At 39.3% G+C, this 23,359-nt stretch overlaps 2 protein-coding genes across 2 annotated transcripts; one reads left to right on the top strand and one right to left on the bottom strand.

Annotated features, from left to right (window-relative positions):
- Positions 1-1,919: 1,919 nt before the first annotated feature.
- Positions 1,920-4,378, top strand: LOC149817457 (phenylalanine ammonia-lyase 1-like). Its single transcript, XM_089984858.1, has one exon. It carries the CDS (start codon positions 2,248-2,250, stop codon positions 4,375-4,377), a length of 2,130 nt encoding a protein of 709 aa, XP_089840984.1. The 5' UTR covers positions 1,920-2,247; the 3' UTR covers position 4,378.
- Positions 4,379-21,624: 17,246 nt separating this feature from the next.
- LOC149817456 (ricin B-like lectin R40G3) lies at positions 21,625-23,057 on the bottom strand. Its single transcript, XM_089985386.1, has 3 exons — positions 22,776-23,057; positions 22,312-22,434; positions 21,625-21,982 (listed from the first exon to the last, which is right to left on the bottom strand). Exons 1-3 carry the CDS (start codon positions 23,001-23,003, stop codon positions 21,749-21,751), a joined length of 585 nt encoding a protein of 194 aa, XP_089841512.1. The 5' UTR covers positions 23,004-23,057; the 3' UTR covers positions 21,625-21,748.
- Between the last annotated feature and the right edge of the window lie 302 nt (positions 23,058-23,359).

Here is a 23,359-nt window from a genome sequence, read left to right as displayed (position 1 = left end):
TATGCATCAAGTTACTCATAAAGTTTAAGAGTTTAGCATAACAACAAATTTGGACTGATAAAGTGGACTTAAAGACTCATCCACATGAACTTTCATATACTCGGGTCAAGTGGAAGAATGTTGAAAAATAAAGTGTCCCTTTGTATGTGTCTCTTCCCATGTATCATACCTTTTGGTATGATGCATGGTAACTTTTCAGAGGTATCCCTTAGATACCTATATATACCACATGATGAGTAATAGTGTAAGTGTGGAATTTGAAGGCTTACAAAGATCGGTGCTTGCTCACCCACGGCTTAAAAAGCTGATACTCATCAACATGAGCAGTTCGGCTGAGGAGATCGTCTGTCTCTCACATCAGTGCAATGGCAGAGACAAGTATGCGGCCCTATCCCTTTATATATGTGTTACACAATATGTATGCTCCTTTTCGATGATTAGATTTGGTTAGATTGATCCAGGTTCACACTTACCTGTTGCATAATTGCTTTGGCAAGCTTTATTCTTGCCTTGCTTAGTATTCAACACTGGCTGGTTCTTGTTTATTCCAGCAGGCACAATCCTAACCTGCTTGGCAATATTTTTTCCTTCTTCATTCTTGGCAAGCTCATTCATGGCTTGCTTTGAATTTGAACCTCCTTGCCGTTCTTCTGGTTTATTCTTCGCAGGCTCAATCTTAGCCCACTGGGAAATATTCTTTCCTTCTTCATTCTTTGCAAGCTCAATCTTGACTTGCTTTGAATTTGAACCTCCTTGACGTTCTCGGTCTGAATTTGGATTAATCTTATCAGGGGAGACCTCCAGCAATTATACAATCATACCATTGAGATTTGAACTTGCAGCGTCCTAGCACAAGGTGATGTGCTCCGCATTGGGTCGGGTAGCAAGGGGAAAAATGTGACAATTGATGGATATTAATTTTTTTACTTGCAGACCAAGTCAGTGTATATAATTGATTCATCTGTTATACTCAATCTCCACCACACATCTGACTAGATGGAGATGTACGTGGGCCACACTCATTTCCGAAGGTAGAGGATGATGATTGCTTATATACAGTCGCACCTGATATGCCCTTCATCTTACTATCTTGGAAGAATGAGTTCTCTGATCCAAATGAGAGAATGATCCTTGTGTGCTCAGTTCTCTTGTGGGAAAAACAAATGTGAGAAAAGGGAGCGTGAGAAAAAGACTCTCATTAGCAATGCAAGTCATTTTCTTGTTTGCATGATAAATAACGTTCCAAAGGGGGCCCTTTGTGATACCGAATCACATCATTCCAATTCACGCTCTGGTGAGGTAAATCAAATCTATTAGTTTTTCAAATGTAAAGTCAAGTCAAGATTTTAAATAAGAATGTAGCAACTTCTACAAAGACTTGGCAAGCAAGCAACTTGTTAGCAGAGGTCTTATTGACGTAGATGCCACTAACTGTTGCCACAATACTGGAATTGGCCTCAAATTAGAAAATATGACACACCTACTTAATTTACTTTTTTCTTAATAGGATGAAACCACATTCCTAGTGGTCCTATCATGGTGCCTCATTTTCGATCCAGGCACCTGATTTTTCAACCAAAAAACTTAGATGGCACCTGCTTTTTAAGGCGAGAAACTTAGAAAACTGGTTTTAACCAAGGCACCTAATTTTTCAAGGGAGAAAAGTAGCAAACACATCAAGAAAAAAGCCGATTGATTGGATTTGTCATATTTTCTAGTTTGCAGCCAATCTCGGTATTGTGCCCAAAAGCTAGTGCCAAACTACGTCAATTTTTCTATTATACATAACCAACGAATGGTTATATTCAATCTCCATGGCACATCTAACTTGTGAACGATGCATCTCGTTTAAGATAGGTGAGACTAGGTCCATGCACACCCAATCACGGTGGGGATTGAATATAACCAATGAATTGGTTTTTTTTTTTCATGTTTTCGGAGGTTAATCAAAACAGTCGTCGAAGAAGCCTATTTAAGTAAACTGAGTAGGCGGCCAAGACCAGGAAATTCACGCAGACCGCAATTTCCTCACTCCTTTCTCTCTGCAACACCTCTCTCTCTCTCTCTCACACACACACACACAGATACCTTTCTTCCATTCCATTTCCTCACCTCCCCATCGCTCATTCCCAACCGGGGAGCTAATCTTTGATCACTCTGAAACAAAGCTAGCTAGAAAAGAGACGAATTCACAACACCCTCCTCAGATTTCCTTGTTTGGTAGGTGTGTCTTGTTTTCTTCAGGAAATGGAGTTTGTAGAGAAGAGGATATCTGAGAGTGGCAATGGAGTGCTGCTCCACCACGTTAATTTTGTGGAGGACCCTTTGAACTGGGATGCTGCTGCGGAGTCCCTCAAGGGCAGCCACCTCGACCAAGTGAAGAGGATGATCGATGAGTACAGGAACCCCACTGTCAGGCTCGAAGGCGAGACCCTCACCATTGCCCAGGTCACCAGCGTCGCCAGGAAGGAGCTCGATGTGAAGGTCGAGCTCTTCGAGTCGGCTCGACCACGCGTCAAGTCCAGCTGCGACTGGTTGGTCGAGAACTTGAACAGCGGAATTGCTATCTACGGCGTGACCACCGGCGTCGGTGCAAACACCCACGGGCGGACCAAGCAAGGGGCAGCCCTGCAGAAGGAGATCATCAGGTGCCTCAATGCTGGCATCTTCGGCACCGGGCCGGTTTCCGAGTGCACCCTCCCCCGGTCGACATCCCGGGCGGCCATGCTCGTCCGGACCAACACCCTTCTCCAGGGATACTCTGGCATCCGGTTTGAGATTCTTGAGGTGATCGCCGGATTCCTGAATCATGGCATCACGCCGTGCCTGCCTCTCCGGGGGACTGTCACCGCGTCCGGCGACCTCGTGCCACTGTCCTATATTGCCGGCTTATTGACGGGCCGGCCTAATTCGATGGCAGTCGGGCCGAACGGTGAGGTGGTAGATGCCGGAGAGGCGTTCCGGCTCGCCAGAATCCCGATTGGAGTCTTTGAATTGCAGCCTAAGGAGGGGGTGGCACTGGTAAATGGCACTGCAGTAGGCTCAGGCTTGGCTTCCATAGTGCTGTTTGATGCCAACATGTTAGCACTCGTATCAGAGGTGCTGTCTGCAGTCTTCTGCGAGGTGATGAACGGCAAGCCTGAGTTCACAGACCACCTGACCCACAAACTAAAGCACCACCCTGGCCAGATCGAGGCCGCAGCCATCATGGAACACATCCTTGAGGGCAGTTCCTACATGAAGGAAGCAGCCAAGCTCCACGAGATGGACCCCCTGCAGAAGCCCAAACAGGACAGGTACGCGCTGAGAACGTCCCCCCAGTGGCTGGGGCCACAGATTGAGGTCATCAGGGCCGCAACCCAGTCGATCCAGAGGGAGATCAACTCCGTCAACGACAATCCACTTATCGACGTGTCAAGGAACAAGTGCGTCCACGGGGGCAACTTCCAGGGAACCCCAATCGGGGTGTCCATGGACAACACGAGGCTTGCCTTGGCTGCCATCGGCAAGCTCATGTTCGCTCAGTTCTCCGAGCTCGTCAACGACTTTTACAACAACGGGCTGCCTTCGAACCTCAGTGGTGGCGCCAACCCGAGCTTGGACTACGGGTTTAAGGGATCGGAGATAGCCATGGCCTCATACTGCTCCGAGCTTCAGTTCCTGGCGAACCCGGTCACATCTCACGTGCAGAGCGCGGAGCAGCACAACCAGGACGTGAACTCCCTGGGCTTGATATCTGCGAGGAAGACGGCCGAAGCAGTAGAGATACTAAAGCTCATGTCCTCGACCTACATCGTTGCACTCTGCCAAGCGATCGATCTAAGGCATGCGGAGGAGAACTTCAGGCATGTTGTGGGCAAAGCGGTGGGCCAAGCGGCTAAGAGGAGTACCCTTGCGATTGGCGAGCTCTGCGAGAAGGAGCTTCTGAAGGTGGTGGAGAGGGAGCACGTCTTCGCGTACATAGACGATCCGTGCAGTGCGACGTACCCTCTCATGCAGAAGCTGAGGCAGGTTCTGGTGGAGCACGCTTTGATGAACGGGGAGAGGGAGAAGGAGGCCAACTCTTCAATCTTCCAAAGGATTGCTGGGTTCGAGGAGGAATTGAAGACCCACTTGCCCATGGAGGTGGAGAACGTGAGGAGGTTGCTTGAGAGCGGGAGCGCGGTAGTTCCAAACAGGATCAGGGATTGCAGGTCGTATCCTTTGTATAGGTTCGTGAGGGAGGAGCTCAGCACCGACATCCTCGTCGGAGAGAAAACACGGTCTCCAGGCGAAGATTTCGACAAGGTTTTCAGGGCGATTGGTGAGTGGAAGATTGTGGATTCGTTGCTGGAGTGCTTGAAGGGATGGGATGGCTGCTCTCTACCCATATGCTGATGGAGATCCTCACGACACGGAATATACTTATTTTCTTTTTCACATTCTACAGTATGGTTTTGTCTGTTTGTTTTGATTCTTCGTGAAAATTGTGTATGTCACCCAGGGAGCAGCGTCATGAGTTTTACTCTTCTCTTTGTTGTTAGTTTACAGTTCGAAATGTGGACTAAATTTATGTAAATGTGCAAGTTTCTGTTGGAGCTTGCGCAAAAGGAGAGACTAAAAATGCCTGAAGCGACCATGTTCGTCTGATAGCTTCAGGCATTTTTCTTCTGATAATGGATAATTAGTGAACCCAATGTGTATCGACTCTGTCTCTCTGAGATGCTTGTCTCCTCAGCTGATCGCAGCCCTTGATGAGCGCTGGCCCTCCAGCGACGGTGAGCAAGATTCAAATCCCAGAGCAATCAACTATATTGATTATTTTTCTATTTTCTGCACGGTATGGGATCTCTCATCAATACTCTTTTTATAGCAATAACCTTTATTAGGAAACAGTTAAGATAACTGTTCCTTCCAAATGGTAAGGTTTATCCGATAGGAACACCTCTAGTAGAGTCTTTATACGTGAGTGACTCCAATATTCTCCCACTTGTTTCCAGCGATAAACCCTTAACCGAATACATTATGAGAATGACTTGATGAATAGATTGATCTTTAAAATCTATTCTACAGATCCTTAGTTGAATCTCTAATCCTTATGAGATTAACAAAACAACTATAATGAAAATCAAAACTGTATGTGATCACTTTATTCATATGCATATGTCAAAAAGAGTTTAATAAGGTCATCCTCAATACATGTTTGAAATATAATCTCAGTGCTAGCCCTTTAGTAAGAGAATCAACATCATCTCTTTTGTACCAATATTAACAATATGCACTAGATGGTTCTCTTTCCTTTCTTTAACAATAAAGTACTTTAATTTCACATGCTTACATGACATAGTACTTTTATTGTTATTCGAAGAGGACACCGCAACTTTATTATTACAGTAAACCTTCATTGGCTTCTTGATGAAATCAACCATATTTAATTGTGATATGAAGTTCTTCAACACTATGGCCTGCGAAGTAGTCTCGCACAATGTTATAAACTCTGCCTCCATGGTGTGAACAACAACGGTCGCCTGCTTCCCACTTCTCTAAGAGATCGCGCCTCCATCAAGTAGAAAGACATACCCAGTAGTAGACTTTCTACTATCAAGGAACCCTTCTAAGTCTACATCTGAGTAGCCAATGACCTCGTGGTGATCAACCTTATGATACGTCAATATATAGTCTTTTGTCCCTTGTAAATACCACATGACTTTCTTAGCAGCTTTTCAATGAGGTATGCTTGGGTTAGACTGAAATCTATCAAGCATCTCTACTACGAAAGAAATATTTGGACGTGAACAAGTTTGCACGTATTGCAAGTTGTCAACAACTGATGCATATGGATAAACACTCATCTGTGCTTTGTCAATATCGTTCTGTGGATAATCCTTTAGACTCAGTTTATCACCTTTTGATATGGGTGACGTACCAAGAGAATAATTCTTTATCCCATATTGCTTTAATATCTTATCTTTGAGAGAGACCTAGAAAACCTTTTGCTCTGTCTCGGCGAATCTCTATGCCAAGTACATAAGAAGTCTCACCCATATCTTTCATATCAAAATGTGATGTAAGAAACTGTTTTGTCTCTGCAAATAACTTTATATCGTTGGTTGCAAGTAGTATATCATATACATATAATATCAATATGATGAACTTACTCCCACTTTCCTTAAGGTATATACATCGATCAATGATATTTTTTGTAAACTCGAAAGTCACGGTGACTTAGGAAAATTTAATATACCACTATCGGGAGGCCCGTTTAAGTCCATATATTGATTTATTAAGCTTGCAAACCAAATGATCATCTTCAGAGAAACCAAGAGGTTGTTCCATGTATACCTCTTCATTCAGATCTCTGTTGAGAAACGTTGTTCTCACATCCATCTGATGTAGCTCTAACTCATAATGAGCTACGATGGCCAAAATTATCCTCATTGACACTTTAGTTGAGACAAGAGGGAATGTCTCATTATAGTCAATGCCCTCAATTTGGGTGAATTCTTTAACAGCCAATCTTGCCTTATGTCTCTCTATGTCACCTTTAGAGTCCCTTTTGGTCTTAAATACCCATTTACACCCTATGAGTTTTACTTCTTTAGGTTGCTTGATAAGATCCCGCACTTCATTCTTAGCCATAGAGTTCAACTCTTCTTTCATGGCTTTTATCTACTGCGAAGATTGTTTGCTTTCAACAACTTCCATAAAAGTCAACGTGTCATCATCTATATCTATGAAATCATCAAGCTCCTGAAGGTACACCACATAATCAGGATGTATGGCAGATTTCCTAACTCTTATAGATCTCCAAACAGGTCGATCTACAGGTTCAGATTGAACCTGTTCATCCTGTTTGTGTTCTTCTGCATTATCCATAATAGGTTCAATTTGGATTTGTGCATCAACAATTGGGTGATCAACCACATCGTTATTAGGGATAACAATATGACATCTCTCACTATTTTTCTGGATCTTGTATTTCCTCAAAACCAAGATTTTGAAGCACACTTAATCCGATTGAACCATCTTCAAGAAATTTAGCCTTATCTGTTTCAACAATCTGTGGTGAATGAGATGGGCAATAAAACATGTATCTTTTTTATCTCTCTGGATAATCAATGAAATATCCGTTGGTTGTTCTTAGATTAAAGACTTTAATGTGAGAGTTATACAACTTATCCTCTGCAGGACATCCCCATATGTGCATATATGACAACGATGGTTTTCTACTTGTTCACAACTCATAGGGAGTTTTAGGTATAGATTTCGTAGGAACCTTATTCAAAATATGCGCAGTTGTCCTTAAGGCTTCACCCCACAACTTAATAGAAAGAGTTGAATAATTTAACATGGCTCTGATCACTTCTTTAAGCGTACGATTTCTTCTTTCAGCTACACCATTCTAGTAGGCACTATCAGACATGGTATATTAAGGCACAATATCTTCCTCTTTAAGAAATCACACTAATGATTATTCCCTTTGCCCCATCTCAGTAAACCAACCATAATATTTGCCACCTCTATCAGACTTAACTATTTTAATAACTTTATCAGTTTGTTTCTCTACTTTTTTCTTAAATTCTTTAAATATTTGAAAAACATCATATTTTTCATAAATCAAGTAGTGATACATGTACTGAGAATAGTCATCAATAAATGTGACAAAATATTTTTTGCCTGTATAACAAAGGTTAAATGGTCAACATACATCCGTATGGACTTTTTTCAATATCTCACTACTATTTTTGACACCCTCTTTATATGTGTTTGTTCGCTTAGCCTTTATGCAATCAACACACGAGTCATTGTCAGTAAAATCTAGAAATTTCAAGATCTCTTCATTTATAAGTCTTTTTATTCTCTTTTCAGAGATATGACCCAACCCTCGATGCCAAATCATATAGGATTTATCATTAATCATGCTATATTTATTCTCAACTAACGCGTATTCAGAGGTCAAAGACTCTTGAGTTAAGATCTTCATGTTTAATTTATACAAATCATTATAAACAAATGCAGAACCAATTCCAATTGAATTTTTATATATGAATAACTTAGAGTTTTCAAATTTAAAACAATATCCAAATTTATCCAACATTGAAATTGAAATTAAATTTCTACTATATAATGGAATATAAAAAATATTATGAAGATCCAAATCTATGCTGGTATCTAAAGTGATCTTGCAAGTCTCAACACCCTTCACATGCGAACGCATCTTGTTTCCTGAATATATGCTTTTCTCATGCATTGTTGGTTCTCTTCTGTTTAGGAACAACTATAAAAAGTTGGTAATATGAATAGTAGCACCAGAGTTAATCCACCAACTATTTTTAAGAATATATAATATATTATATTTATGAGAAACAAATGATAAATTACCTTTTTTTTCTAACCATTTCTTGTACTTATGCAATCTGCCTTCCTATGTCCCTTCTTCTTGCAAAAGAAGCACTTCATGGGAGCAAAATCGGGTTGTTTTCTTTGAAATGTCTTATCTCCTGCTGACTTCTTCCTAGTACTTTTCTTAAATGCATTTTTCTTTGGTCCTACCTTGGATCCATGAGAAGTCATATGTGCACTTTGCACCTTCTCTCCTTTCAGTCTCTCTTCTTCCTCAAGACACTTGAACATAAGTTCATTGAATGTCCATTCATCATTATGTGTGTTGTAAGAGATCTTAAAATGTTCATATTCCAAAGGTAAGGATGCCAAAATCAAATGCATTAAGAATGCGTCAGAAATGGTCAGCTTCATGTCATTCAGCTGGGACGCTATGTTTCTCATTTACAAAATATACTGATGAATATTACCTCTTCCAGAATACTTCATAGATATGAGTTTTGACATTAGGGTACTAGTCATGATCTTATTTGAACTGACAAATTGTGCCTTAATGACAAACGATATGTATAAAAAAGAGGCTTATACGAGACAAACCTGATAAAAAAATTAATAAATAAAAGACCTTTGATATGCTTATTTTCGGGCGAGTGTAGGGGGTTATTGAAGTCCTGCTTTGGTAAGAGCTTCAACATGCATAATCACTATGCCTACCGACCATAGTTGGTAAAACTAAAGCTCATGTGAAGCTTGACCATCAACACATGGCACCACCCTACTTAAATTTTAAACATGATGAAACTTCCTTTGAGTCGCTTCATCGTTTCATGAATTTAAGTACAATATTAATATTGGATAAAATTGTATGATAGAATACCATTGACAACATACATGCATGCAATTACTTTGGTAACAAAAATTCACTAAGTTATCTAACTATCCTTGATTCTAATATCAGTCATACATAATGCATGCATAATCACAAATAGAATGCATGAAAAATAACAAAAATCAAGCTCAAATGGGTAAAACCCGGGGTCTTCAAGCAGGAATCAGTCTGAAAACACCCTGAACCGGTCTGAAACAGCCCCGAACCGGTCATCCAAGGTTCTGAATCTGTTCTGAACCTTATGAACAAGTTCCAAGTATGAACAAAAGTTCATAAAACCTATACTTGTATGCCAAAATCTCTGTATCTTTATATATTTATGAAAATAGTGTCTTAGCATCTCGAAACTGGTGAAAGATTAGAAAGAACCGGTCAAAAATGGCTCTGAACCGGTCTAAAAAAGGGCGATATCAGTTCTTGATCCAGTTCAGGTCAAATAGTGTCTTGCCCTGCATGGATCCAATCTGGTTCAAATAAGATCTGGGTCTGACCTGATATAAACTAGATTCGGGTCTGACCCGATACATACTGGGTCTGGGTCTGACTCGATACTAACCAGATCTGGGTCTGACCCTGTATAAACTGGATTTGGGTCTGACCCGACACAAATCGGATCTGGGTTTGACCCAACGCAAACCAGATCTGGGTCTCACCTAGTACAAACGAGATCCGGGTTTGACCCGATATACAATCATAACCTGGTTTGAACCCGATCTTTTTGAATTAGACCCAGACCCAAAACCATTATGGGTCTTGGTCCGATCCAAACGGTAACCGACAAACCCGAACCACCCAAAATGGGTTTGGATCGGGCCTGTCATCGCGTCAGTAAACCCGGTCCAACCTGGGTTACCCAACAACATAAAGAGGCCCGTTTGGTTTCTGAGAAACCTTAGAAACTAAACAACACGACACCCTCCCATCGGTGACCCACGTTGCCTGCCGACGACCCATGTCGCCTGTCGGTAGCCAGAGGTCACCAGCATCGGTGACCTGCCGAAAAAGCTGTCGGTGATGGTGATTCATATTGTCTTGGAGGCTCGTCGGTGACTGCGACTCCCACCCTGCCCGATAGTAGAGGGGAACTCAGAAAAGGGCTGGTTAGCTTTACGAATGCCCCATGGCGATAGTTACAGAAAAATGCCAACAGGCCTGCGCAACAGAAAAGTGTGGTGTGAACCCATAACCCAATGTTGGAGCCTGCGCAAAAAGAGAGACGAAAAATACCTGAAGCGGTTATGTTCGTTTGATAATGGCCAATTAGCAAACCCAATGTGTATCATCTCTGAGATGCTCGTCTCCTCAGTCGATCGCAGCCCTTGATGAGCGTAGGCCCTTCAACGATGGTGAGCAGGATCCAAATCGCAGAACAATCAACTGTGTTGATTATTTTTCTGTTTTCTGCACCGTATGAGGTCTCTCACAAATAACTCTTTTATAACAATAACCTTCATTAGGAAACAGTTAAGATAACAATTCCCTCTAAATGGTAAGGTTTATTCGATAAAGATACCTCTAAGAGAGTCCTTATACGTGGGTGACTTCAACAGTTTGTGATCATTGCAAAATTTTTCCTCTTTTCCTTTCAAGCCTCCATTCCTTTTTTGAAAGGGAATAAAAGATAGAAAAAGAAGAGAGAAGATGAAAGAAAGAAAAAAGAGATGAACTCTTTTGCAAAGGTCTCACTTGACCTTTATTTGAAAATATTTTGAAAATTACTTGCCTCCATTTTTGAAAATTTGTGGGAAAATAGAGAGATGGGATTCACTCATCGATAGGAGGTTCAACCGTTCTTGGCGTCTTTACTAAGGGTAATTGAACCAAAGATCGAATAAATGCATTTTGCTTTGCCTAAATATTTGTCTAAATAATTATTCTAAGTCTAAAATGCACAAAGAATCATGCTTGTGCAAATGCAAATGCGAAGATGCATGCTTTTGAGAAGAATGATTCAAATTTTTTGAGATTTTTCAAGTGATTTTGAAATAAGTTTGAAAACATTTTGAAGAAAATGGTTTACAAAGTTGAAATCAATTTGGAAAAGTTAAACTTTGAATCTAGACTTCAGACTTGAAACATATTTGAAAGAAGCGACTTGAAGTTCTAAGTCTTGGAATAATTAGAGTTTGGAAAATGGGTTAGGAATTGAATTGAAGAAGAAAAACTGGGTTTATGACTTGGAACTGATAAATTGAGAGAAAATATTAACTTTGAGATTTCAGACTTGGAGTCTGAATGAAATCTGATTCTGGAGTTCAAAATCGATTTCTGATTTTGAAATAGAGATTAGGCCTTTGAATTTTGATATTTGAACTCATACTTTGGATTTTGGGAATTGAATTGGAAATTCAAATTGGAACTTTGAATTTGATTTTGAAATTAAGTTTTGATCTAGAGATGAGAAATGGATTTGGGAATTGGATTTGGAGTTGAAAATCAAGATGGGATATAGAAATGGAATTGGATTCTGGAATTGGAAATAGAATTTGATTTTGGAATTGGATTTGAAGAATCATGATGGATTTTAAAAATGGAATTAGATTTGAGAATCCTGAATTGATCTTGAAATCTGCTTTGAATTTAGAGAAAACTAAATTTCAAGATTCAGAATCAATCTCAAAACTTTTATTTTGGATAAATGAATTGGATTGAGAATCAAGACTCAATCTTAGATAGAACTTGGAGATTTTGGAATTTGAAAATAGAGAACAAACTTGATTTTAAACTTGAATTTTGAAATCAGTAGATGAATCTGGGATTTCAAAGTTGAATTGAACTTTGAAATTTGATTTGGAATATTGAATTGATTTTGAAATCGGATTTTGAACCTGGAAATGAATTCGGAATTTCAAAGTTGAATTGAACTTTGAAATTTGATTTGAGTTGATTTCGAATTTTAATTTTGAACTTGGAAATGAATTTGGAATTTCAAAGTTAAATTGAACTCTAAAGTTTGATCTGGTTTGGAAATTGAATTTTGAATTTAGAGATGAACTTGAAATTTCAAAGTTGAATTGAACTTTGAAATTGGAATGTTGAAGTTTGAATTTTGAAATAAGATAGAATTGAGAATAGGAAGATAAATTTAAATTTATAAATAAGACTTGAAGATTGATTTAAGAAATGAGGAAAATATTTGAAAATTTATCTCAAAATCACTTGGATTTTGAAGATAACTTGAAATGACTTAAAAAAATGATGTAATTCTATCCTAAATGATGAATGAGTTGAAAGAATTTTGAAAATTGGATTTGAAAAGTATATTTTATTCTTTAGGAGAATCAAAATAAGATTAAAGTTATAATACATTCATGACTATGGCCACAGATGTATTATAAATAATCTTTATTTAAATTTAGATAAAGAATAAAATACATTTTTGGTGCCTTTATAAGGTTTTGAAATGAAATTAACTCTCAATATATCCTGACTATGGCCATGAATATATATTTTGAGCTAATTTACAGATCTAACTCTGATAAAGGAGGAAAATTTCAGAAGAAATGATGATTTTCAAAAAAGATCCTAGTGTGGATCCAAATGTTATTCCATAAAAGATAAAAATTCTAAGCATTGTTCACATTTTGACTATGACCATCAATGTGAATCATTTGCTTAGGATTAATTACCTTTTATTAGAATGGTGCACGTGCCATTCATGTTTCACCAATGTGGATTTTCAAAAATAAAAGAAAATAATATGAAATAGGTAATTCATGATATTTACATGCTCATACATTCTAATCTAATACTGGAAAGTAAAATTCTCATTAGTATCTAAGTGATTACAATCTTTGAAGTTTGAAATTCGAAGTTAAAATCCCTAATCTAAGAAGAAGATCAACATTTTACATGTATTTCCTGCAAAAGATTGAGTTAGCCACAAAGCAAAATATCCAACATAAATAAAAAAAATGTTAAATTTGAACTAAAATGGATGTGTTGATGAAAAAAGGCATATTTGATAGGCTAATCAAATGAGAAAAATGAGTTTAAAATGCATATGAGATGTATTGGGTTAATGAGAAAATGCATGTTGCAAAGCATATATGATGCCTAAATGATATTATGACAGATATATATAGAATTGATGACTGAATCAGACATATAAAGATTGCTAATGAAGATACCTTGTCAATTCAAAGACAGATGGAATGATATGACTACTTTGCCACCAAGGGAATCCATATTGCTAAGCACAATCACGTGATCCTTGATCAACTCTAAAGGAAATAATGTTGAAATCCAAGGAACCAAGTAAACAAATTGAAACTAATGGGACAACCGCCCCAACTGATGCCATGTAGGTAGTAATAGGGGAGGATACAACAGGTGGCATGCAGAAATTCTGTTCATGCAAACATACTCAGTTGTTGTGGAAGTGTTTGAAGTTCACTAGAGCTGGATGAGTGATGATGGACAGTAGGTGAATGTTGAGGGGAATGAAGAAGTGTAACAAGTGGTGGATAGTAGGGAATAGTTAAAAAAAAATGATGTTATGACAAATGAAGTGGGGTGTTGCTGCAATGTGGTGACAATGGTGATATGCAAGAGTGATGGCATATAGCAGATGTTGATGCTATGCAATATCTGATGCCAGTGAGTGGTGGAAGTACAACAATGCAAAAACATGCACCTGCTACTGCAAATGGGACTGTAGCAGCAGGTGCACAAGTGTTGGGTGTGTTGGAGTGATAAGTGTTGCATATGTGTGAGCATAAGTCACAAAGGCTGAAGGTCACAATGCAGATAAGTGGGTGGCAATTACAGCAGGAAAGATGAATGTATTGGTGATGGCTGAAAGGGTGTATTGGATGTAATTGTAGCAATAAAAGATGTATTGTAGTGAAATGGCAGTGAATATTATGCTGGGGCTGGAAGCTACAGTGAGTAAGTGTGTGACAGGTTGTGAAGGTGTCTGTGCAACTGTGTGTGAAGTTGGAAGTGGTGGCAGTAAGGTAAGTGAGGTGCTGACAATGAATGAAGGCGGGTGATGACATACCGTGAACCTGAACCTAGCTGAACTAAACTAATGTAGAGGGGACCTTCACAGCTGGATGAGATCAATGGGTCGAACTCACAGGTTTAATGAGATGCTGGACTTACACACCACTGAATTTACACAAATTTAGAATATAGTGGGCACAAGCTTTCAACAAGTCTAATTAACAGTTAGTATATAGATGAAAGGGGCAATGCATGAAGCAAGTGTAGGAGATTGACAAGCGTGTATAGTGCCATTTGCAAGTGATGATTGTAAGTGGCTGTGGTGGATGTTGGTGCAATTGATGGAATTGCAGTGAGGTAAGTAAATGAACAGTGCCATTAGCATGTGGCTACTGTAATGGGATGGGCAACAGGAATATGCTGCAGCAGGGCAACAAGTATGTGGTTGTTGGTGGTATAATAGTGGAGAAGGCAGGGAGGTGTTGTGGAGGCATTAATGTGTAGCAAATTACAAGTGTAGTGAAGTGCTTGTAGTAAGTGTACAACATGTGGGAATGTTGTGTCATGAGTGTGGACAACTACTATGTTGTGAAAAATGATAACACATATACTCTGGAAGTGGTGCTATGGTAATGAAAAAAGAAAGAAAGTAGAAGTGCACAGTAGGTAGTGGTGATGAAGGGGTGTATGGTGTAAAATGCAGGGGAGTTAAGAAACATGAAAGGCAGATAGAGATGAGTGTCTGTTAACTGTACACAAGAGTGATGTTATGAATTAAAATGGCATGGTGAAAAAATGGCATGGTGGAAAATACAATGAAAATGGTATCAAAATGACCGAGCAGATCCAGTGATTGACCCAGATTCAAACACATCTGTTTACTCGATTCTGGAGTCCCGGAACTGGATAGAATCCAAGCGGATACTATCACATTTCTTCAGAATCCAACCAACCTTTTGGTATATGCCACGTGGATATGACAAAATTATCTGAACCAGGTTCAGATCTTAGACAGGTCTGAGCCATTTGGATTACTACCTTTTTGTTTTCTTGTTTGGGAAACTTTCGGTTGCAATTTCCAATGAAGGCAATCCTGAGTCAGAAACTAATCATTAATTACAAAACAGAGTTAATGGATTACTAAAATGGTCCAGGCTACTAATAAACATCAAACAAGAGCAGATAAGACTAATGAAAATGCAGAACTCGATCATCTAACGATCAAGACGATAAAGCAAGAAAGGAGGAGAGGAAGCCATAGAAAAAGAGAGGCAGCTTGCCTTGACATCGGTAGGCTGACGGTATATGAAGAAGAAGTAGCCGGCAAGCAGGCCGATCGGGATTCCGATTCCGAAGCCAAGGGCGCCGAACAGGGTGCTCCAGAAACCCATCAAGACGATTATGCATGGGAAACTCTTCCCTTCCAAACAGAGGAAACGAGAGAAAAAAAAACCCGAGAAAAGAACAGGACGAGAAGCAGATGAGAAGAGAAGAAAAACAAGGGTGACGACAATACGAAACCTGTTAAGAAATAGAAAATAAAACGAATAGAAACGGATTCTTGAGTTGCGCGATAAGAAACGGGAGGACGCATACACAGTGAGTTGTGAAACCCACCAAGAATACATAACAAGAAACGTTCAGATCCAGGAACTCCTGTAAAATGACAATGTTCCCCCTAACTAACTTCCACTATCACGCAAATGCTTGAATCCGATTCGAGCTCGGAAAACCGGACTCGATCCCAAATTGACATGAATCGGGTTTTACTTTGCTAGGATTCGAAATATTAGAAATGGCCTACTTTCTAAATGACGACACATTTTGGACTGGACCTGACTCCTGGGTCCAGTTAAAATTCGCTCTGATCAGGTCTAACAGATTCAGTTTTTTCAGTTCAAATCGGTTATACCAACCCAGTCACATCCTTACTAGTTGCCCTCCTCCCAAATCCATGGTTACTACAATCCACTGCAAGTTCAGATGTTCTCAATTCCTTAGTGGTCAGTACAGATGTAGGGTTAGATCCATATTGACTCATATCCATATATACATTGCACATTCTTATATGTTTGTAAACGGACTGGACTTGGGTTGGATCTAGGCATTACCAAGTCCGTAATCAAATCTGGCATAATTGGGTCTGAATTTGGATTTAGAGTTAGATAGGGATCAGCCAAAACCAAATTCTAATCTGACATTTACTTGTCGGACTTTAGTCAAAGTCTGGTTTTTCTTGGATTCAGACTTGGGTTCAGACGCAAACTTGATGCTGAATCTGGATCCGACTTTGGTTACAAAAACCAACTAATTGGATTCGGATTAAGTAAAAGTTCGATCTTCATTTTCCCTTTGTATTATCCACAATCGCAAATTGTTTGCTTGCATGTGGTTTCGACAGAAAGGTACTTCAGTGTAAAACCTGTAAATTTTTAATAGAAAATAAATAAAGAAATTTCCTTATTTCGAGTTAAAAATGTGTTTTTTATCTTTTATTGTAAATTTTATGTGTTTTATGCGCTTAATTCTATTATTCTAACAAAGAAGGGTAAAATGGTCATTTTAATCATTGTCGTAATTAAAATATTATTAAAATATTCAGTTTAATCATTTTAATGAGTCACAAAACCATTTAGGCATTTTTGAGGTGTTTCGATCTTAACAAGATACATTTTAATGGTTTCAGAATAATTTCGCAAAAAGGATATTTTATTCATGAAAGTTATTTTCAAAAATATTGTAATTTAATAGAATATCAACTTTAAAATCAAAATTTTGTTTAAAATAGGATTATTAACCTTCAATTAAATTAAATCTTTTATTATCGTATTTATACACGACCCATTTCATCATGAAAATCCTAGTTTAAATTTTAAATGATTTTTTGTTCGCTTTTTTTAATTTTAATTTTTGTTTTTCTTGTGTTTCTCGGTTCGGGTCCGAACTGGACCCGATGATACACCCGATAAATCCCTAAATCGCCTTTCTTATTCTCCCTCTTCTTTTACTGTTCGTAGCCCCTTCTCATTTCTTTTTCACCTCTCTTTTCGTCTCCTACAAAACCCTTAGCCGACCCCTCTCCTGATCTTCTTCTCTTTCCCTTTCGTCCGAACGTCGGCCAACAACCGACCACAACCTTCTCTTCCTCTTTTCCACATTCTCCCTGTGCCTTTGCCGTGAACTACCGTTTGGGCACCAACCGAAAATCATCGTCGCTAATCGCCGTCGCTGTCGTCGGGATTCCCCTTAGTCCTTCTTCTTTTCCCCTTTTCTTTCTTGTTGTCGTTCCCGCATTTCCCCTCCATCCGAGCATCGACCAGAGGCTGCCACCACCCGTTTCTACCGGTCGTCCGTCCCGCAGCTACTCTTTGCGTTACCTTCCACCGCAATTCTCGTCGGATCTCCGGTCCTCATCTCGATGCCGATAGGGTAATCCCCCTGCTCTTCCTATTACTTTGTTTGTTCGTTTTCTGTTTTTGGGTTGGGATTACTCGGGTTGTAACTCTGGGTGCTGAGGCGTTGAACCTGAAGTTGTAATGTTGTTTTTTCTTTAAAGGTATTCGCTTTTGTTCTGATAGAGTTAGGTGCTTGGGGGTTTTCGACATTTTGTTACGATTATGTGGGATTTCTTTTGTTCGTTCGGTTGAAGCCAGGGTTTGGTATTCAACCTTTGCTTTTATTACTGTAATCTCTATCATTTTTTTGGTGATTCGGGTTTTGTGGGCCTTACGGGTGGGCTCGATGTGTTAAAGTTGTGTCAGATGCCATTGTTCAGATCTGTACAATTAGCATATGGTATTACCTTCATTTTTTTATAAACTTTGAATTAGGAAGAGAATTGTTGTCGGTACTGCTGTTTAGTTTCTTTAAACCTCGCTGATTCTCAGCATTGGGAATCGTGCAGGGTTGCTGTTACGGGACAACAGGTGTCCCCTGTGTATGCTAGTATTCTTTGCATGTATATTCTTTTCATGCAAAAGGGGACACCTGTTACTGGACAACAGGTGTCCCCTTTTGCAAGAAGATATAAATTTTACCTTGATCTTTCTGCCATCATTGGGGTGATGCATGGGGGCAGTGTGCAATGTGCTGGCCATGATGTCCAAACTTATTTTGGGACTTGTTAGTGTGTCGCTTCGATGTTTTCGCAAATCGGGTTATCGAATGTCGTGTGGATTTTTATCGAAGATATAAATTTTACCTCGATCTTTCTGCCATCATTCGGGTGATGCATGGAGCAGTGTGCAATGTGCTGGCCGTGGTATGCTGTCTAAACTTATTTTGGGACTTGTTAGTGTGTCGCTTCGAGGTTTTCGCAAATCGGGTTACCGAATGTCGTGTGGATTTTTATCGCTCGTGAGCGAAAGCGTATTTAGAATTTATCATTTGTGTGTGCAGCGGTAGCGCTCTCTCTTTGTGAGAGGGACAAGTAGACCGTGTTGTGTGGCAGTTACACTGAACTTTCTGGATTCGAAGTTTCGTTTTACTTTTCGTCGTATCAAAAAGGTAGAATTCATAAACTAAAATTTTAGAATGTAATTCATGTTATATGATAAAAATCTAAAAGTTAGTTTGCACGTACAGTGAATTCGTAGCACAGCCACATTGCTAGAAAATGTTAGAGTTGTAGTGTATTGTTTATATAAATGTGTATTGGAGGTGCGTAACTGAGCTAATTGTGCGATGCTTAATGCTAAGCATCTCATGCGACTAAAAATGTCATGCAAAAAGAAAAAGAAAAAAAAAAAGAAAAAAAAATGCAATTGCAAAAGCATGTAAATCGGGTAAATACCCGTGATAAATTAGTGGTGCAAGCGCACCACAGGTTAATTACTTCCTTGAATGCAACACTCTCCTGCTCACACACACTTAGTTGTAGATATCTAGGACTGTTGACAATTGTAGTTCGGAGACCATGCTGGACATGGTTGTAGTTAGCGAAATATTGGATCTTTATTTCTCCATAAAAACAAGGCTAAGAGTACCTTCTCCACTACAAATTCTCCATACAAATTCTCCATAACCACTTTTCCAAGAGAGCTTTATTGAATCTTTAAAATTAATCTTTTTTTCATAGTTTTTTGGGATCTTAGGACTTGTACAAATGAATGGCTAAGCAAGAGATGTTGAACCACACTAGGCCTATTCTACCGGGAGGCACATGATTGAATCTTCTAAGTAATTCTATCCTCAACCACACTCCAATGATGCAACTTAGACTGCCCCAAGTGTAATGGAAGACCAAGTATTTTCATTGGGAGGCTACCCACTTCACAATTAAAAATAGAAAAAGCCAAGTTTTGAGATCTTCCACTAGAATTGTTAAGCATTGTAACTTAATATATTCTTTCATTTATGCGTAGGTCTGAGATTTATGAAAAACATTTAAGGATGAATCATAAGTTCCACATGTTAGATTATGATGTCTTGCTAAAGATTAATAGATCATTCGCAAAGAGGAGGTGCGAAATTAAGACCGAATCTGACACCATGCAACCTTTGAATAAGTCAGCCCTCTCTGTATTGACAATCATAATCAACAATGCTTCCATGGAAAAAATGAAGAGAAGAAAGAAGATGAGATCACCTTGCCTCAAACTCTTTTTTGTTTTAAAGAACTCACCTATTTCACCATTAATAGACGTTGCAATCGAGGTAGCTATCAGCAACCTTTCAATCTATTACAACAACTTGTCCTCAAAACCCATGCATTGCAAACAACTCACCAAGAACCTCCAGTCAAGAGAGTCAAAAGCATTTTCAAGATCGATCTTTAAGATAAATGATTGTGTGCCTTGAAGATTGATAGAGTGATGGTCTCATGAGCGATGACACATGCATCATGAAGTCTTCTTTCCGAAATAAATGCACTTTGTGATTTCGATATGAGCCGCTCAATAATACTCTTCATTCTTGAAGCTAATACTTTTGAAATAAGCTTGAAAAGGGTGCCCAAGAAAGAGATTGGTCTAAACTTAAGTCCTTTGGATGTGGTTCCTTAAAGATGAGAACCACTAAAGATTTACCCATGAACATAGAAATTTTCTCATTCATGTAAAAGTCCATCATCATTTGAAGCAACTCACTTTTTAAGGTGTCCTTAGTATGCTTGTAGAATTTGATGTAAAAGCCATCAAGACCCGGAGTTTTATCATTCCAAAGAGACCAAATAGCTTTTTTAACTTCTTTCAAGAAGACACAAGAGATTCCCGCCCTCTACGATTCATTTAAAGAATTGAAAGTTAAGAGGGACAAATCATATTCCCCAACCATCACATTCAAAAATCGATCTTTGAAGTATAGGGTAATACACGGAAGCATATGTGCTCTATCAACCCTCATCCCATCAATGATTAGAGAGGCAACATCATTCACTCTCTTTCTTGAAGAGGTGAATTGGTGAAAATAATGAGAACTCATTTCTTTCGACTTTAGCCAATGAGCCTTAACTAGTTGCTTCCATCATATACATTAACGGATTCTCTACTCACCAATAAGGTTTACGAGATTTTTTCTTTCCATTTTCAAATTATTTTCCTCCTCTACTTCAATAGGTGACTCTTCAAGGAATTGCAAGTATTGCAATCTAACTTTTCACTTTCGAGATCCTTAAATATCGCAAGACATTTGGATTTATTTCATTGAACGAGATTCTTCCTCATGAAACTTAATTTTGCAAGAATTCTTTGAGCGGTCCAACCACTTAGTAAAGGGGTTGAATTTCACCATTCACAAAGGAAATCAATGAAACCGGCTTTCCGGAACTACCACATTTTCAACTTAAACCCATGGCTTTTGCGAAAGCGACCCTAATAAAGTTCAATTTGTAGACCATTCGGTCAGGATGGCCGAGTGGTCTACCAATTGAACTTTATTCACAGATGGGAGTTTTATAATTCTTCAAGTTAATGTTTTTTTCTGTCTTCTAATTGATTGTTTCAAGAGATGATATGCTTTCCAAGTGAACCTTCATTTGGTAAGTTGTGTAGGTCAAATCTATGTCCAGAAAGCAGTGACGTTTTGTGCTATATCCATATATGGCCTATCCAAGCTTTGTTGGTTTGGACAGAAGACCTTCTGCTTAAGAAACAGAGCTCCACATTGTTTCAAGATCATGAAGGCAGAAAATCACCTTGAATTTTTAGAGGTTATGAAGGTGCCCCGATAGCACCCTAGATTGAGAGTTTGAAGTAGAACTTGTTAATTTATGGGCGAACTGTTTTTTCTTTTTATTCTATTACTACTCTTAGATGGATTGTGAACAGCCAATTAACCATCTGTATTCCTTGTAGTAGGTTTAGCTAGGGGAATTTTCTCTTAGGATAACCATCGAGGTTGTATCCCATGTGGTAAGTGGGGGTCCTGTGTCAAGATGATGGCCCAGGATCCAATCCCTCTGCCACATGGGGCGGCTGTTGTTCTGGTAGGGGTCCGCCTAACCCCAGCTTGCCTTTCAAAAAAAAATCTCTTAGGATAAGCATTTATTTCTTTATTTATTATCACTGAAGGATATATTATATAGTATGAGGCACGTAGCCTCGTACAAGCACCACGGACATTAAAAGCAGTATGTAGCTGCCGCATTTTGGTTCAGTAAACGGGGTTGATCTTCCAGAGCTGGTTGTCCTGCCTGTTCCAGGTCCACAGTACGCAAGCGTTCCCATCCTTGATTCCACCGTGAATGACGTCACCCTGGAAGACGTCAAGGTTGAGCTGGATATTGTGAGCCATCCTTACGGTCTTGAATCCCCCTCCCATGTCCTCACTTTGCGACCACATCACTGATTCAGCGTAGGACCCAGGCTCGTAATTTGTCAATAGGACCTACACAGTAATGAAATTTACTATTAGAAAAGTTTGTATATATATGAATATGTGCCTATGGGTGCATCACGCACATGCATAGTTAAACAATCTCTTGTTATCTGTAAATTACACACACAGACACGGGCTACATGCTACATGCATGTAATACTTCTAAGACAAAATGGACTGGGCATTCTCGTCCTTCTTGTTTCTTCTTTTCACATAATGAACACAATCAATAAAAGTAGTGGGAAATTGAAGAAAACATGATCAACATCATTCAGGAAATCATGAACCTGAGTAATTCCTTCCCTACCAAATGAGTCCAATTTAGTCATGTTAATTACCGGTTGGTATGCCCCTGGTCCATGACGAAGTGCTTTCCCTGTAGCCTTGTTAACGAGGCAGAAGGCTGGGTGGCCAACCGAGTCCCTCACACTTGTGCACCATGACTCATCTTTGATCCATTGCTGCACGATCAGCGCACTCATTTGTCAGCATAAGGTTGAGAATTAAACTAAATATGATGCATGTAATCACAAATAATCGGTAGCCATAAGCTCATATATATATATATATATATATTCAATTGGTGTGAATTTGGCACCAAGCAGGACCAACCCTACGTACGTTTGGTATCATGCAATGCAGACTCTGGGAGGATGCATGCATAAAATAAGTGCCATACTGGGGGGCATCAACAAGAGCTTAAGAAGGCAGTCCAAGTATGCTAGGTTTATTGCCTTATTGCCAAACTGCACATACTTGCACCAAAGAGTGTAGATTAGTGGGATGGTACTAATAAAAGTACCTGAGTGAGATCATTGGGGTCATAGTACACCATGACCACCCTGTTGTCCCTAACACCCAATGCATAGTCAGTGTTGCTCTTGCATGTCAGCTTCACAGTGCGGCCCTGAGGAAGCACTGGAGCATGGGGTGGCATCAGTTGGGGCTCGTCTTGACAGCCATCATAGTTCTGAACCTCATGTTTGTGAGAGCAAGGATTAGACCTGGATTGAGGGACACGGTATGCCATGGATTAACTGGCCTGCTTTGTGGGGGTTTAGCAGTAGTAGAGGTCTTGTGAAGGTTGCGGCAGCTCTGGCTTGAGGAAGAGACTTTCATGGGTTTATATAGAGAGTGAGGAATGAGAAAAGAAGTGGAGAAAGCCTGGGGTGGAATATTATGATGTCATGAACGATAAAGAAGAATATTTATCTTCTCATAAAGTTGTCAGTCGATATCCAGAAGGAAATACTAAAAAAGCTTAATGAAAGTTGGCACTTATTCTCTTGTTTTGTTTTTTTGTGAACTTTTTTCAATGGTTTTGTACTATATGCTAATAAAAACTTTATCTATGAGAAGTATATATATTGTGTTTGTCTTGTAGCT

This window comes from Nuphar pumila, chromosome 13 (genome assembly GCF_984573655.1).
Source record: "Nuphar pumila chromosome 13, dmNupPumi1.hap1.1, whole genome shotgun sequence".
NCBI lineage: Eukaryota > Viridiplantae > Streptophyta > Magnoliopsida > Nymphaeales > Nymphaeaceae > Nuphar > Nuphar pumila.
This window is presented reverse-complemented; position numbering and strand designations above follow the sequence as displayed.

What these genes read in the sequence shown, in the direction of transcription:
- LOC149817457 (XM_089984858.1), top strand. Translation starts at nt 2,248, where the DNA reads ATGGAGTTTGTAGAGAAGAGGATATCTGAGAGTGGCAATGGAGTGCTG.
- LOC149817456 (XM_089985386.1), bottom strand. Translation starts at nt 23,003, where the DNA reads ATGGCATACCGTGTCCCTCAATCCAGGTCTAATCCTTGCTCTCACAAA. An exon ending in ACCCCAATGATCTCACTCAG is followed by an intron (nt 22,435 to 22,775) that starts GTACTTTTATTA and finishes CTGATCGTGCAG; the next exon opens with CAATGGATCAAAGATGAGTC. An exon ending in GACCAGGGGCATACCAACCG is followed by an intron (nt 21,983 to 22,311) that starts GTAATTAACATG and finishes ATTACTGTGTAG; the next exon opens with GTCCTATTGACAAATTACGA.